Source organism: Phalacrocorax carbo, chromosome 2 (genome assembly GCF_963921805.1).
Source record: "Phalacrocorax carbo chromosome 2, bPhaCar2.1, whole genome shotgun sequence".
In the NCBI taxonomy this organism is placed as follows: Eukaryota; Metazoa; Chordata; class Aves; order Suliformes; family Phalacrocoracidae; genus Phalacrocorax; species Phalacrocorax carbo.
In genome coordinates, this window is record NC_087514.1 from 158909638 (window position 1) to 158924048 (window position 14411).

General features: G+C 56.9%; 1 protein-coding gene across 1 annotated transcript; it reads right to left on the bottom strand.

Moving 5' to 3' along the window:
- Positions 1-4343: 4343 nt before the first annotated feature.
- Positions 4344-7009, bottom strand: EN2 (engrailed homeobox 2). The gene is made up of 2 exons (XM_064441765.1): positions 6463-7009; positions 4344-4664 (listed from the first exon to the last, which is right to left on the bottom strand). The coding sequence occupies exons 1-2, from the start codon at positions 7007-7009 to the stop codon at positions 4348-4350; spliced, it is 864 nt and encodes a 287-aa protein (XP_064297835.1). The 3' UTR covers positions 4344-4347.
- Between the last annotated feature and the right edge of the window lie 7402 nt (positions 7010-14411).

Genomic DNA, 14411 nt, shown 5'->3' on the forward strand with positions numbered 1-14411 from the left:
AATAAATGGCGCGGGCATTTGCATATATAGTGCCTGGCTGTGGGGCTGTATATCGCGTGTGCGATACTGCATTAACAGACAGCGGAGCGGAGGAACACCTTCCCTAAACCTTAGTCCTCAGATGCTTATTGAACAGAGTTACGGAAAAAATACGCTTAATTAATTACACGGAGGGGCTGGCTGGCGCCGGGAAAGGGCAGATGTATTTTTGTTTGGCCCTGAAATACTTCCCTAGGTTGGTTTGCTGTTTGTTGTTTTGTTTCTTTCTTTTTTTTTTTTTTTTTTTTAATGGGACTTTGCTGCTTTGGCTGGAAGGGAGGGAGCCTGAGCGGCTAGCAGAGAGCTGCCTGCTCGGAAAAAAAACATGCTGCCAGGCGGTGGGTGACTCCAGGGCAGCCCTGCCTTTGCCCCTGCCTGCTCCTGCCCCTGCCCCGACGCAGCCGGGTTTTTGGAGGGAGGCTTTGACTTGCCTTCGGGTCTTGTGCGGTTTGGGGCTGCGGTTTTGTCTTTTTTTTTCCCCAAAAAAGCCCTCCTCCACCAAGGTGGTGTTGCTTTGCTAAAATTGCAAAAGGCGCTTGTGCGGCAGCTCTTTCTGTTAAATTAATTTGAAATTTTAAATTAATGAGGGCTAATTTAGTTGTGCCGTCCTTCCCCGAGCGGCGGGGAGCCGCTGCCCGGCCGTGGGAGCGCTGCCCGGGCGGCGCACGGGAACCGGCAGCAGCTCAAAACATGGCGAAAGGAGCAGCAGAGCAAGTGTCTCCGAACCTGTGCCTCTTCCCGTGAAAATTTCCCCCAAAAAACATCGGAGGCAGGTGAGGAGGGCAGCCCGTGTGAGCCATTTGCTGCTCCCAACTGAAGGCACCAATTACAAATATTTTATATTCCGCTCTGGATAATTCCAGGCAGCAGCGAGGTATTTTCTGTCCTTGCTCCAGAGACTGAACTAACTTAGAGAAGTTTCCCTACTATTTTTTTTTAAAACCTAAAACTAAATACACTTTCCTGCTGGTGTCACACATCTGGTTTTTGTTCCCAGCGCTTCTCGCAGGCCGGGGTGGGGGGGACAGGTGGAAACTTTGCCCCACCGCTCGCTTAGCAGCGAGGCCAAAATTTCCCTCGGTGCAGGCTTAGTGACTTCTTAAAGAAATTAAAATCTCCGTGGGACTTATCCACCGGTGTGTAACACACGCACGGTACCGTTTTGTCCCATCGGACTACCGGAGCCATTTTTCAATCCAGATTTAAAACTCCTTTTTAGTGCCCACTGCCACCGATTTTCTCCCTCGGGATTAGGAATCACCTGCCTCTATCAGTGGAGGTGACCAAGAAAAAAAAACCCCAAGCATTCTCAAAGAAGAAAAATATCGACAAAGAAAACCAGAAAGGCTGGAGAAATGAAGCACGGTTTGGGAACGGAGCCCTCTGGCCTCCCCCGCCGCTCCCCGCCGGCCGCAGCGCTCGGCCCCGGCCCCGCCTTGAACCCCTGGGTGCACCGTCCCGGCGTCTTCTCTGCTCCTGGAGAAGTTTGCCTCTGGCAGAATATATCCCAAAGCAGCAGCTTTAAAAATAAAATAAAATAAAATAAAATAAAATAAAATAAAATAAAATAAAATAAAATAAAATAAAATAAAATAAAATAAAATAAAATAAAATAAAATAAAATAAAATAAAATAAAATAAAATAAAATAAAATAACAAAATGTAAAATCCCCCCCACCCCCTCCTCCCCGGGCTTTATCTGAGTGCGTCTCCCGCAGCAGGAGCAACGCTGAGGGTGATGCTCTGCCCCTTCCTCCCTCTCCTCCCGCCTGCGAGGCTGAATTTTGGAGTTCTTGTGCCCTTTCGTGCAGGAGGGAGGGTGACCGTTTTATTTTTGTCCTAAACCCGCGGCCCTGCCGTTTCCCGGGGATGCCAAGCGCTCCGCCGGGCTCCGCAGCTGCCCCCGGCCGCTCCCGCCCCCTCTGCCCCAGCGCCAGGGGTACGTGTTTCTCTGGCAGAGGTTTTCCCAAGCGCAGCCTGCCAGAGCATCGCACCACCGGCGGTTTGAAGTCTTGAAAAGGTGAAACCTGTTGACAGTACGTGAGATTAGAGATAATTCTTTTTCTTTCTTTCTTTTTTTCTTTCTTTTCCGTTTTCAGATCCCTTTTAAGGCGGCGTGTGCCCGGCAGCGGGGCGCGGAGGGCGGGGGTGGGGGCTAGAAATGAATCCCCCTAAAGTTTCTTCATGAAGTCAAAAAGCTGATGAAAACGCCTGGCTGCAAAGTCACCTCGCTCATAAATCTCCACGGGATTTACTCCCCGCTTCCCCCCCCCCCGGCCCCCCCGTAAATAGTTGAAACTACGAAATAGCTCGAACCCACGCTCCAGCCCTCGGACGTGCAACCTAAAGACTATATATAAGCACGCAGGGCTATATGGTCCCCAACGGCTCTGCTCCATTGCAACGTCTGAGTGACACGGCTTGTATTTCGTAATAAAGTGGGTTGGTTTGGATTTGGGTTTGGTTTTTTTTCTTTCTTTTTTATTCTTCTTATTATTATTTAATGTGATCCTCGAGAACGGAAACACAAAATGCAGCGGGAATGTTCACAATGTTGAGAGCGCGGTGGTAAATAGAAACATTCCTATTTCATCCGATTATAAATATTTGATACTGCAATTGTAAATTGCACGTGTTTTATAAACTGGAGAGAAGGAAAAAAAATCCTTTGCTTTCTTGCTAAAAGGCAATGTAATTTCATCCTGGCTCCTAAGCAGCTGATGATTATTCACAGAATTTAAAATTACAGTTTTTATTTTATAGTTGGATTCTTTCCTTTTTTTTTTTTTTTTTGGTGAAGTTTATACTACTCTGTACAATATGTGTCTATTACAGCTGCAAAATAAAGAGGTTTTAAGGCAAAGCGAGAAGTTTCCCCCCCACAAACAGCGTCGCAGGAGAGCCCGTTCCTGAGCAGCCACCCACGCACACCCAGGCCCACGCGGGACACCGCACCCCCCTCCCCCCCGCGCTGTGGGGAGGGGGACACCACGCTCCGGGAGAAACGGGTTAAACGCAGCAAAGCTCCTCGAAACCCCGAAAAACTCCGATTACAAGGAGGCGTCTTGCGTGGGGAGGCGGGGTGTGGGGAGGAACACCTTCCCCCACGGTGCCACGAAGCGCCGCGCTAGCAGGGACCACGCCGTGGGATGGGGATGAAGATGGAGGGGAAGAGGAGACTAAAAATGTTGCTTTATTTTTTTGAGGGGGGGTGTGTGTGTTTCCCCAAATGCTTCGGGGACGTGGTGCCGAGTCCCCTCCCGTGGCTCCCCCTCCGTGGGGGGGCGGCCACGGGCTGGAGCTGCGTCCCGGAGCGGGTCCCGCTTTTCACGGGGGGGGGGGGGGGGTGGGGGGGGCCCAAAATTTTCCGACATGTTGCGGGGGAAAAGGGGGGTGGGGGTGCTAACCCCATCCCTGCATCCCGCATCCACGCCTGCATCCCGCGTCCACACACGCCCGTGGGTCTCGCTGGGGGTGATGAGGGAGCAGGGGCTCAGGAAGAGACCCCGGGCATGCTTCAAGACGGTGCTTTGAGATTTCTTTCCTTATCGTACCTTAGATATATATATATATATTTCTTCTTTTTAAATTAAATTCTCCAAGTCTATCCCCAAAGCCGGCCCCGGATGCGCACATCCCCCAGCCCCACACCCCGCCTCCAAAAAAAAAAGAAAAAAAAAAAGAAAAAAAAAAAGAAAAAAATAAAATAGAAAAGGAAAAGGGGAGGGGTGAAAAAAAAAGGTAAAACTCATAGAACAAATAGGAGAACTATTTATTCGGTTCACAGTCGTGTGAAATGCAGCAATAAAAATCTTTGGACTTCAGCAAAAGTTGGTTTTAATTCTTTTTTTTTTTTTTGAATTTCAAAAAACAGCGTCCAATGTCCATTAAAACAGCGCTTAAGTCTATAAAAATGTAACTTAAGCATTAAAAAAAATCATAAAGATAGCGTCTAAAATGTCCATACAACCAAAACAAACAAACAAACAAAAAAAGAAACCAACCAGCCCAAACCCCTGAAACCAAAACCAAAAAAAAAAAAAAAAAAGAAAAGAAAATATTTTATAATCAGATATCTTGGATTTTTACACCATCTTACCTGTAAATTATATATACATAGAATATTGCAGAATTATATCTAATACACAATATTTTCACTATTAATGCTGGTATAATCTTTATACACTGGCCCTTATGTTTCTTTTTATTTTTTTTTTAATTAAATTATTGCATTGTATAAACTTTGACTGCAAACGGCCCCCCCCGCCCCTGCCTCCCCCCTCCCTCCCTCGCCCCCCCCTCCCTTGGCTATTCACTGTCCGACTTGCCGTCTTTCGCCGTGGTGGAGTGGTTGTAGAGCCCCTGGGCCATGAGGTGCACTGCCAGGGAGTTCTTGCTGCCCGTCGCCTTCTTGATCTTGGCTCGTTTATTCTGGAACCAGATTTTAATCTGGGACTCGTTAAGCCCGAGCTCTTGGGCCAGGCTTTGCCGCCGCTGCTCCGTCAGGTACCGGTTCGTCTGGAACTCGGCCTTGAGTCTCTGCAGCTGCTCGGCGGTGAAGGCGGTGCGCGGCCGCTTGTCCTCCTTGTTGGGGTTCTTCTTCTTTGGTTTGCGGGAGCGGGGACCTACGGCCGGGAGAGAGGAGAAGCACCGACACCGCCACGCTCCGCTGCGGGCGGCCCCACGCCAGCCGCCGTCCCGCGTGGGGGCACCCACGCTCCTGCCCGCGCTCCCGCAGCCCCCTCTCCTCGCCCCCCACCCTGAGAGAAATAAAGCCCGCTTTGTGCCTCCAATGCCGGAGGGTGCTCGGGGGGAGGCGGAAGGGGAGCCGCAGCCGCCCCTGACCCGGCAGCCCCCCCGGGCCCCGCAGCCCCCCCGGTGTCCCCGCACCCCCTTTCACCCGGGCCAGAAACACATTTACCGGCCGTTTTCATCCCGGGGCTGCCCCGGCCCGCAAAGCCCGCACCGGGGGCAGCGGCGCGGAGCTAAATTTTATTCCCTGAGCAAAGCATTGATTTTTTTTTTTTTTTAAGAAAACATTTTTTTTTTAAGGAAACCTCTTTACTTTTTTCAATGCTTTTTTTTTTTTTGTGGGTCTCATGAAAAAAAAAAAAAAAAAAAAAGGGAAATCAGCCGCCTGTTTACACTGGGAGCAGCGACCCGCCGCTTTGCTGCAGTGCCCATATGGCGCGGCACGGTCCGATCCGAATCGCCGGGATTATTCTCGGGAATATTATTCTCGGCAGCACAAGGAGCCTTTTCTACCCCGGCCGAGCCATTGTGAGGATGTATGTTAATTAAATATTAACAAAGGAGAGCGTTGGAGAACAATAGAGTAAATTCCAATTCAGCCCTGAAAATTACCTCTGAGTAAGAGTTTTTCAGACATTACGAACTAATTTTCAACTCATTTTACAATCCCTCCTTCAGCCGCCCGGCTCTCCGGATGAAAATTCGAGCTCGCTGCTTTTGTAAGAGGAAAACCCTATTCCCCCCTCCCTTGTTTTTCTGGGAGCAGATCTCCTGCGTGGAGCTTCCCGTGCCTTCCCCCAATGGTTTCTACTTCTCTTTAACGAGGGTTTTCTCACTCTGCCGGGGCCAGCCCTGCTCTCCCCGCCGTAGCAGAAGGACATTTTACCCCCGGCTTTCTATTTTTTATTTTTTTTCCAATGTTTTTATCGACAATTTCAGGAGGTTCCGCCCAAGCCCTTGCCAAGAGATGGACCCTGCCGAAGAAGTTCCCCCGGCTCTTGGAAATGTCCCCCGGCCCCTGCAGAGCCGGCCGGCAACACGGGGGGGGGGGGGGGTGGGGGGGAATTAAAAGAAAGAAGCGAAACAGCGGCCGTTCCGAGGCCTTTTATAGAGAAATAAACGATCGAGAATGGGTTTGGGGTAAAAAAAACCCTATAAATAAATGAAAAAGAATCAAAGCAAGGCGAGGCCTGTGGAAATCCAGCCTTCCCTCCCCGACACACAGCGCGGGGGGATTTTCCGGGCAGGGAGAAGGGCAGCTCGCCGGGAGGGTGAGCGGGGAGCCCAAAGCCACAGATATTTTTTTTCCCTCCTTCTTTGATAAAACCCGGCAGTTGGTGGGAAATGGCCCGAGCCCGGGCGGCCCCGGCTCCTCCGCGGCGGCGGGGAGGAAGGGAGGGAAGGCGGGAGGGAGGGAGAGACCCCCCGCTCCCTTTCGCCACTCCGGCTCCGCTCAGACCCAGCCACCCCCTTCTCTCCCCCCATTTTCGGGAGATTTTAAGGAAAAAAAAAAAAAAGAAGAAGAAGAAGGAGGAGAAGAAGGAGCGGGAAGGGGGTAGCGATGGGTTTTCCCCGCCGCCCTCCCGGCCCCGGGGCGGGCCGGGGAGCCCGGGGGGGGACCAGGGGGGACGCGGCGGCGGGAGCGGGGCGGCCCGGCGGGGCTGCTCTTACCTGAGGAGGGCCGGTCCGAGTACCGCGTGCAGTAAACCCAGGCGGGCCAGAGCATGGGCTGGTTCCCGGCGTTGGAGCTGGCCTGGGAGCTATCCGAGTCCGAGCTCACCGACAGGTCGCCGCCGCTCAGCCCCCGCGCTTTCAGGGCCGCCTCCAGCGCCGCGGGGTCCCCCCCCTTCTTGGCGGCGCCGTGCAGGGCCAGCCCGGCGGGGCCGCCCTCCCCCCGGCCCGGCGAGCCCGCCCCGCCGCCGGGGAGCGGAGCCCCGGGGGCCGGCGCCGCGGCGGGGCTGCGGCGGCTCTCCGCGCCGGGCCGCCGGGGCTCTCCGCCGGGGCCGCCCGCCTCCTTCCTCCGCCCGAACTCGGGCCGCAGGATGTTGTCGATGAAGAAGTTGGTGATGCGGTGCGGGTGCGGGTGGGGGTGCGGGGGGTCACCGGGGGGAAGCAGCAGCCCCCGCCGCCCGCCGCCGCCGCCGCCGGGCTCCGCGTCGCCGCCGGACTCCTGCGGCTCGGCCGCCTCCTCCCGGGGGCTCCGGCCGCCCTCCTCCATGCTGCGCGGCCGGCCCCGCCGACGGCTCCGCTGCCCGCCCCGCCGCCGGCCGGGCGGCTGCCTAGCGCTTTTTGTTGTTGCTGTTGCAGTCGGTTGTTGTTTATTTTAATTTTTTAATATATATATTTTATATATATATATATATACACGCACGCACAGGTGTCTATTTGCTTTCGTTTCTCCTGGCCGCGCCCGGCATTCAAAATCCAGAGTTTGCAAAAAAAAAAAAAAAAAAATTAATAGTAATTTAAAAAAAAAAAAAAAAGAGAGAGAAAGAAAACCAGGGAGACCCCAAAGCCAGCAGCCGAGCCTCCGCGAGTTCCAACTTCGCCAAAAATAAAAGAGCCACGGGCTCCGGTCCTGCCGCCGCCGCTCGCCGCCTCCCGCCGCCGCCGCTCAGCCGCTCGGTCCCGCGGCGCGCTGCCGCCTTCTCCCCCGGCCGCCGCCGCCGCCGCCGAGCCGCATCCGCCGCCCCCGCGGAGAAAAAATTAATAATAACAGGAATAAAAATAATAATCGGGGGATGGGTGGAGGGGGGGGGAAGGAAGGGGAAAAAAAACCACCCCCCAGCAGAGCCGGTGGCGGGGCGGGGGGTGTAGGCGGGCTCTCAGAAGCCGGTGTCCCGCCGAGGGCAGGGCGGTGAGGGGCGCCCCGCGGGGCTCCGGCCGGCAGCGCCTCGCCCCGCGCCGCCCCGCGCCGCCCCACGCCCGCACATGCGGGGGCCGCCGCGGGTGGGGGGGCGTCCCGCCCTGCCGCCCCGCGCCCTGCGCTACGCCCCGGCGGCCGCCGCCGCCGCCGCGCCCGGACACACTTCCACTCCGGATTGTTGTCCTTTAAGGTTTTAACGGGGCCCCCGCCGGTGACGTCGTCGGCCCGGGGACTTCGACACGTGCCTCGGGCCAATGATAAAGCGGACATGCGCACACGTGGTGCGGGGAGCTCCGCTAAGTGACAGCACCCACGCCCCTCCCCCCCGGCCGGGCCCGGCCGCCGCGGGGATGCGCGGGGGGGAAAGGGGGGACCCCCCCGCGGGGTGCGCGCCGCCGCCCCCCGCACCTTCCCCCACCCCACCCCCCCCAGCGCTGGATTATTGGGGTTTTTTTTAATTGCCCCGCTGTTTACCGATGGGGGGGCGGCATCCCACAATTCCTTGCAGAAACGCATAAATAATATTAATCGCGCGGCGGTGATACAAAGGGGGTGCCGGGAGAGGGGGCGCGGACCGGGGCCCGGCCCGGTGCCCCCGGGCTGCCCGGGGGGGAGCGGCGCCGTCCAGCAGCGGCGGCCGTGATTGACTCGTCCTTCCCGCGGCTGGACGGCAGCCTTTGATCTGCCCTGGCTGCTCCCGAAACGGCAGCGCGGCGCCGTGCCCCCCTCCTCCCCCCAAAACCGCTGCCCATCACCCTCCGGACCCCACCCCACCCCCCCCCAAATCCCCGCTTCTTCGGGACGGGAAAACTGCCGCTGCCGTTTTGCCTTTTGTCTTTAGGGAGAAATCCCCCGGAACAAAATTAGGGAGCAAAGCGCGGCTGGATGGGCGGGAGGGGGGTGCTGAGCCCGGCTGGGGGGCGCGGATCCTCCGCGGGGCGCGCAGGAGCGGGGCGAGCAGGCGGGCGCAGGGTCGGTCCCCCGCAGCTGGCCTGTGCTCCCTCCCCGGGGCCCGCCGGCTGTCACCGCCCCGACGGGGCGCACGGCGAGGGGCTGCGCGGCCCCGCGGAGGGCCGGGCCGGGCAGGGCAGGGCCGGGGGCGGCTCGGCTCCGGTGGCCGCCGCACCCCGACCCCCGGCGTTCCCCGCTAGGTGACATTTTTATCTGGAGGAGGCTTCTCTGTGGGTGACGGGTACCCGCCGTGAAGGGAAAGGGACAGCGAGCTCTTCCTCTCCTCTTCTTTCCCTTTTTCTTTTCCTTACTCTTTAATCTTATTTTACTTGAAATTTCTTTCCCCCATTCCTTTGCGTTTGGCAGCCGGTCGGTCCGTCAGCGAAGACCAGCGCCAGCTGATCCAAAGTTGTTTTGCTCAAACAAGCACCTAAAGGTTAATTTCTTCAAGCGCCCCATGAAAAGCGATTAGCCTGTCTCCCAAGAAGTATTTTCTAATTACTTGGAAGCTCTCGCTTTGCTACTACCCCATAATTAAACGTGTTCAAGGTGCTGCACTTCAAATATTTCGCTCCCGGGCGGACCCAAGTTACCGATAAAAACTTGAGAGCCCCTCGGAGCCCCCGTTACCCGCCCGCTCTGCCGGGCAGGGGCTCCCCGCCGCTGCCACCTGGACGGTCCGTTCGTTATCCCGCTCCTTCGCGGGGCCGTTTAGACCCTGCATAGGACAGGGAGGAGAATTCCTGAGATCAACTCCAAAGTGAGGAGATAAACAAAGCTGTACAAAACAATTACAGCATCTGCCTGTCCTCTGACAATAATCCAGCACCTCAGGTATGCAGAAGCAGCGGCGGGGGGTGGGGGGGTGGCGGGGTGATCTGATACCTAACCGAAGAAATCTGAATGATCTTTTTTTTTTTTTCCTTTTCCCAAGGTTATTTTTATCTGGGTGTTCAATCTCTGTAGAAACATTCCCCGGCAGCACGTTTTCTCGTCGGTTTGCGGACGCCCCGCCAGCGGCATCGCCGTGTGCGGGGGCTTTTCCTCGGGAATCACTGCGGCTCACCCCGAGAGGTGGCTTGAAAATAGGGGTTTGGCTTCGTTTGCTTCTTTGCTTCAGCCTCTCCTCGCAGCCCTGGTCCTTGCTACAGTCACCTCTCCTTACGCCGGCCAGAATTTTTTTCCCTGCAAGCTCCCCGCGTAGTTTCAACGAGGCTTATTCCACGCTTCCACCCATTAAAAATATACGTATTTTCCCTCCCGCAAACAGGCGAGTGTGCAGGCACAGCCCCACGCATCCCCGTGTGGACCCCCCGCCCCGTGCTTTTTCCTCGGTACTTTTGGCACCGAGAAGTTAAAAAGCGGGATGACAAGCCGGGAGCCCAGGACTGGGGCGGGAGGGAGGGAGGGAGCGGCCGGCCGACCCCCGCCCGCCTGCGGGCTGCGGGCAGGCTCCGGGGCCGGGGCCGCTGGTGCCGCTCCCCCGAGCAAACCCTCCCTCCGGCTTTTCCCCACACTCGGCAAAAAAATAAACCCCGGGGTGCCGGGAAGCCAAAACGCCCAGCGGGGAAGTGGAAGCCCAAGGAGGGTCTGCACACCCCCGCGTCTTTCCAGCGCGGGGATGACTGCCTGCAAAACGTGGGCATGCACTAAATTTCGGCGGGTTTTCGTCTGTGTCGTCCCCCCCGCCCCGTTTTCAGGCAGTCCCTGCCGGGGGAGGTCTGGCAGGGCGCTGCCCCGCCGGGCACAGCCTGGGCACACGCCGCCGCATCCCGCCGCCGCCCCCGCGTCCCTCCCGCTTCCACCCGGCAGCGACTTTACTTCCGAGCGGTGCCCTTTTAAGCGGCTTTGGCAGCGCTCCGGAGCCGGTGGCGGCGGAGAGGGGCCAGGTCGGTGCCGCCGAGGCCGGCCGAGCCGCGGGATCTGTGCCCGACCGTGGTGGGGGCAGGGGGGGGCTCGGCCCCGCCCCGGGGGCCCGCAGCGATTTGGGAAGGGGAAAACCAGCAGCGACTCTCGCCAAGCCCCTGCCGGGCTTCCCCCCCGGTGCCGGCCGGTGAGCCCAGCCACGGCTGCATTCCTCCCTCACGGCACCGACAACCAAATAAGTACCCCCCAAGATTTTCCCCAATACGCGCCTCCCCCCCTATAGGCCGGACCAAGGGAGCTTTGCGCCCTGCTCCCACCTCCGCCACTTCACGCGAGGAAGACTTTCCCGTCAACGGGGGTAAAAGGACGAGTTGGAGAGCGTGGGGTTACACTTTCTTGCAGGATCATGAAAATTTGATGACCGACTTGGGGCGAGGGCAGAGCCCGGGGCGGGACGGGGCTCCCCGTGGAGCGGCCGCGGGCAGCGCCGTGGGGCGCGGAGGATGCTCGGGAGTGGGCGGGTGAGGTCGGATGTCAGAGTCCTGACTCGGAAAGTAGCTTACGGTCACGGCTGCCTGCCGCGGCACGGAGCGGCAGGGGGGAAACCCCACCCGTCCCCTCCCACGAGAGGGAGGATGCGCGGGTGGGGTGCAAGAGCCGGCCCCCGCCTCGCCCTGCCCCTGGCCCTGCCCTGTCCTCCCCCTGCCCCCGGCCCCGGTCCCCCGCTGCCCCTGCCCGCTCCCCGTCCTGCCCTTGCCCACCCCACCCCCCGCGGGCTGCGCTCACACCTTCCCCTCCCTTAGGCCCCAACGGGGAACGAGCAAATCACAATAATAATAAAAATGACTTTCACCAAAATTCGGTGGCGAGCCAGCCACAAACTAAACGGCAGCCCAGAGCCTTATCATATGATGATCGTTGGTGGAAGAGGAGAGGAGATGAGAGGAGATGAGGGGAGAAGGGAAGAGAAGAGAAGAGAAGAGAAGAGAAGAGGGGAAAGGAGAAAAGAATACATAGAAAAAATGAAAAAAAGAAGAGAAGAAAAGAGAAAAAAGAGAAAAGAGAAAAGGGAATAAAAGAAAAGGGAAGGGAAGAAAAGAAAAGGGAAGAAAAGGGAATAAAAGAAAAGGAAATAAAAGGGAAGAAAACAAAAGGGAAGAAAAGAAAAAAGAAGAGAAGAAGAGAAGAGAGAAAAGAGAAAAAAGAAAAGAGAAGAAAAGAAAGAAGAAAAGAGAATAAAAAAGAAAGGAAAAGAAAATAGAAGAGAAGAAAAGAAAAGAGAATAAAAGAGAAGAAAAAAATAAAATAAAATAAAAGAAGAAAGAAAAGAAAAGAAAGAAAACCCTGTTGGTTTCCCAGGGCGGAGGCAGTGCTCGCTGCAGCGCGGCCCGGCTCTGCGGCGGAGCCCTGGTGTGGTCGCCCGACGCCAGCGGGGCCTCGCCAGGACACTGGGTGGCACTGGGTGGCACTGGGTGCTGGTTCCCTCCCGGGATTCCTGGACATTGTTCTGTCGAGTTGCCGCCTTACAAACCCACTAGCCCGAAGGGGTAGCCAGGGACGGAACTCCCAGCTCCCGTGGGAAAGTTTTTTGGCCTGTGCGAAGGAACACTCTGTGCCCCCTGCCAAAAACCAAACCAAAACAAAAATCCCCCCAAAATAAAATAAAATTAAAAAACCAAACCCAAGACCATAACATTTAAAGCAATAATAACAAAAAAGCTGGGAGCGAAACCGCCCGCTTTGTAAAGCGGGAGCAAACCGGCCCGTCATTCCTGCCGCCCGCAGCTGGGTGGGACGTGCCCGGCCCGGCCCGCCGGTCCCCCGGGATGCCCCGGGCAGGGCGCAGGTCCCGCGGCCGCCACCGCCGCCTCTCCCGGGGGAATCCGCCGGGGCACCGCCGGGCTCGCCGTCCGCTCGTCCACCTGGAGCTGTTGAGGCAGAAAAGCTTCAAATAAGTGTAAAAATCGTTTTGCGGAACCTTTTTTATTTAATCTTCCCAACACGATGCAACCCCCGCACCGTTTACACACACGCACTATATACAGGCGCACACACGGCACCTCCACCTGCGTGCCCACCCCGATATATCGCGACTGAGGAACGTTCCCCCGCTCCTGCCGTGACTCGGAGGAGTTAATCCGCACAGACACAACAGAAGCTGTTGTGACGGTAAAGTTCAGCAACTCTACACCGACCCCGGCACTGGCAGGGGCTGGGGCGGGGTGCGGGGAGCTGCTCCTGCCCTTTGGCAGAGGCAGCTAATCCCCTGAACTCCCCTGGATTTACACCTCGGCATTCACTCACAGCTAGAATAAAGCCACCGCTCTAATTAACTAGGTAATTTCCACTCCAGCTCCCCACCGGATAATCAACTTTATGGTCTCTCGAAGGCTATTTTCCAGCTGTTGCGGTCCGGGAGCCCAGCCGTGCTCACCCCGCACCGCCGGGGCTGCGGGGTCGGGCAAGCTGCGAGCGGGGTGGGGGTGTGGGGGGTGCCCTCCCGCCAGCACCGGGGCTTTCCGCCCCTTCCCCGTCCTCCCGGGCCAGGCGGAGCCGTCCCGAGTCTTCCCGGAAAGCCGCGGGGTGGGGCAGGGGGACCCGGTCGGCCCAGCTGTGGGGTGGTGCCCCGGGGGTTGGCGGTCAAGGACAAGGTCCCCGTGCAGTGCTGGCGTTGGGCTCGGCCGGGCTGGGGGGGCCCTTTGGCCCCTCCCGGTAAGGATGTGCATTTCCTGGGGTACCCCCCTGCACCAGCACCCCCCGGCGAGGGGCTGCCCGCAGCGGCGGGGACAAGTCCCGGACACGCTGGGTGCACACATGGACTTCATTTTCTCAGTGTTTCCAGGATTAAAAACAAACAAACAAACAAACAAACAAAACCCACCAAAGAAACCTCAGAAAACAAACCATCAACCAACCAAACCACACCCAAAAATCAACCAACAAACAAAAACTGCGGTTCTCAGCGGGGGCTTCCCTGAGAGGAGAAGGAGGAGCGCCGTGCGCTGGAGTCAGGACTGGGCTGGATGCAGAGGGAGGATGCTCGTCCTCGCCTCTCGCTGCTCTGCCGAAAAGCTTCTCGAGCAAAAAACAGCCCCGACCCCCGCCTGCCCCGGCGCTCGCAGCTCTGCCCGCCTTCACCCGCCCGCCCGTGGGAGCCCCGTCCCGCGCCCCTCCGGGCGCCCCGGGGGGCCGCGGGGAGCAGCGAGCGCTCGGCGGGGGAGGCCGGGCCGGGGGGGGAGGCGGCGGGGCGAGAGATGAACCCCACGGCCCCCGCACCGGCTCCGTGCGGGGCGGCTGCGGGGAAGGGAGGCGGGGCGGGCTGGGGTGGCCGGGCTGAGCAACTGCAACCGTCTTGTCTTTTCTTTTCTCTTCTCTTCTTTTCTCTTCTTTTCTTTTCTTTTCTTTTCTTTTCTTTTCTTTTCTTTTCTTTTCTTTTCTTTTCTTTTCTTTTCTTTTCTTTTCTTTTCTTTTCTTTTCTTTCTTTTCTTTTCTTTTCTTTCTTTCTTTCCTTTCCTTTCCTTTCCTTTCCTTTCCTTTCCTTTCCTTTCCTTTCCTTTCCTTTCCTTTCCTTTCCTTTCCTTCTTTCCTTTCCTTTCCTTTCCTTTCCTTTCCTTTCTTTCCTTTCCTTTCCTTTCCTTTCCTTTCTTTCCTTTCCTTTCCTTTCCTTCCTTTCCTTTCCTTTCCTTTCCTTTCCTTTCCTTTCCTTTCCTTTCCTTTTTTCCTTTCCTTTCCTTTCTTCTTTCCTTTCCTTTCCTTTCCTTTTCCTTCTTTTCTCCTTGAGTTTTCTTGTCCTTTTTTTTTTCCTTTCTTCCTTTTCCTTTCCCTTTTTCCTTTTATCTTTCTTTTCCTTTTTTCCTTTCTTTCTTTATTTCTTCCTTTCTTTTCCTTCCCTTTCCTTTCCCTTTCCTTTCGCTTCCGTCCCTTCCCTTCCCTTCCC

What these genes read in the sequence shown, in the direction of transcription:
- EN2 (XM_064441765.1), bottom strand. Translation starts at nt 7,009, where the DNA reads ATGGAGGAGGGCGGCCGGAGCCCCCGGGAGGAGGCGGCCGAGCCGCAG. An exon ending in CTCGGACCGGCCCTCCTCAG is followed by an intron (nt 4,665 to 6,462) that starts GTAAGAGCAGCC and finishes TCCCGGCCGTAG; the next exon opens with GTCCCCGCTCCCGCAAACCA.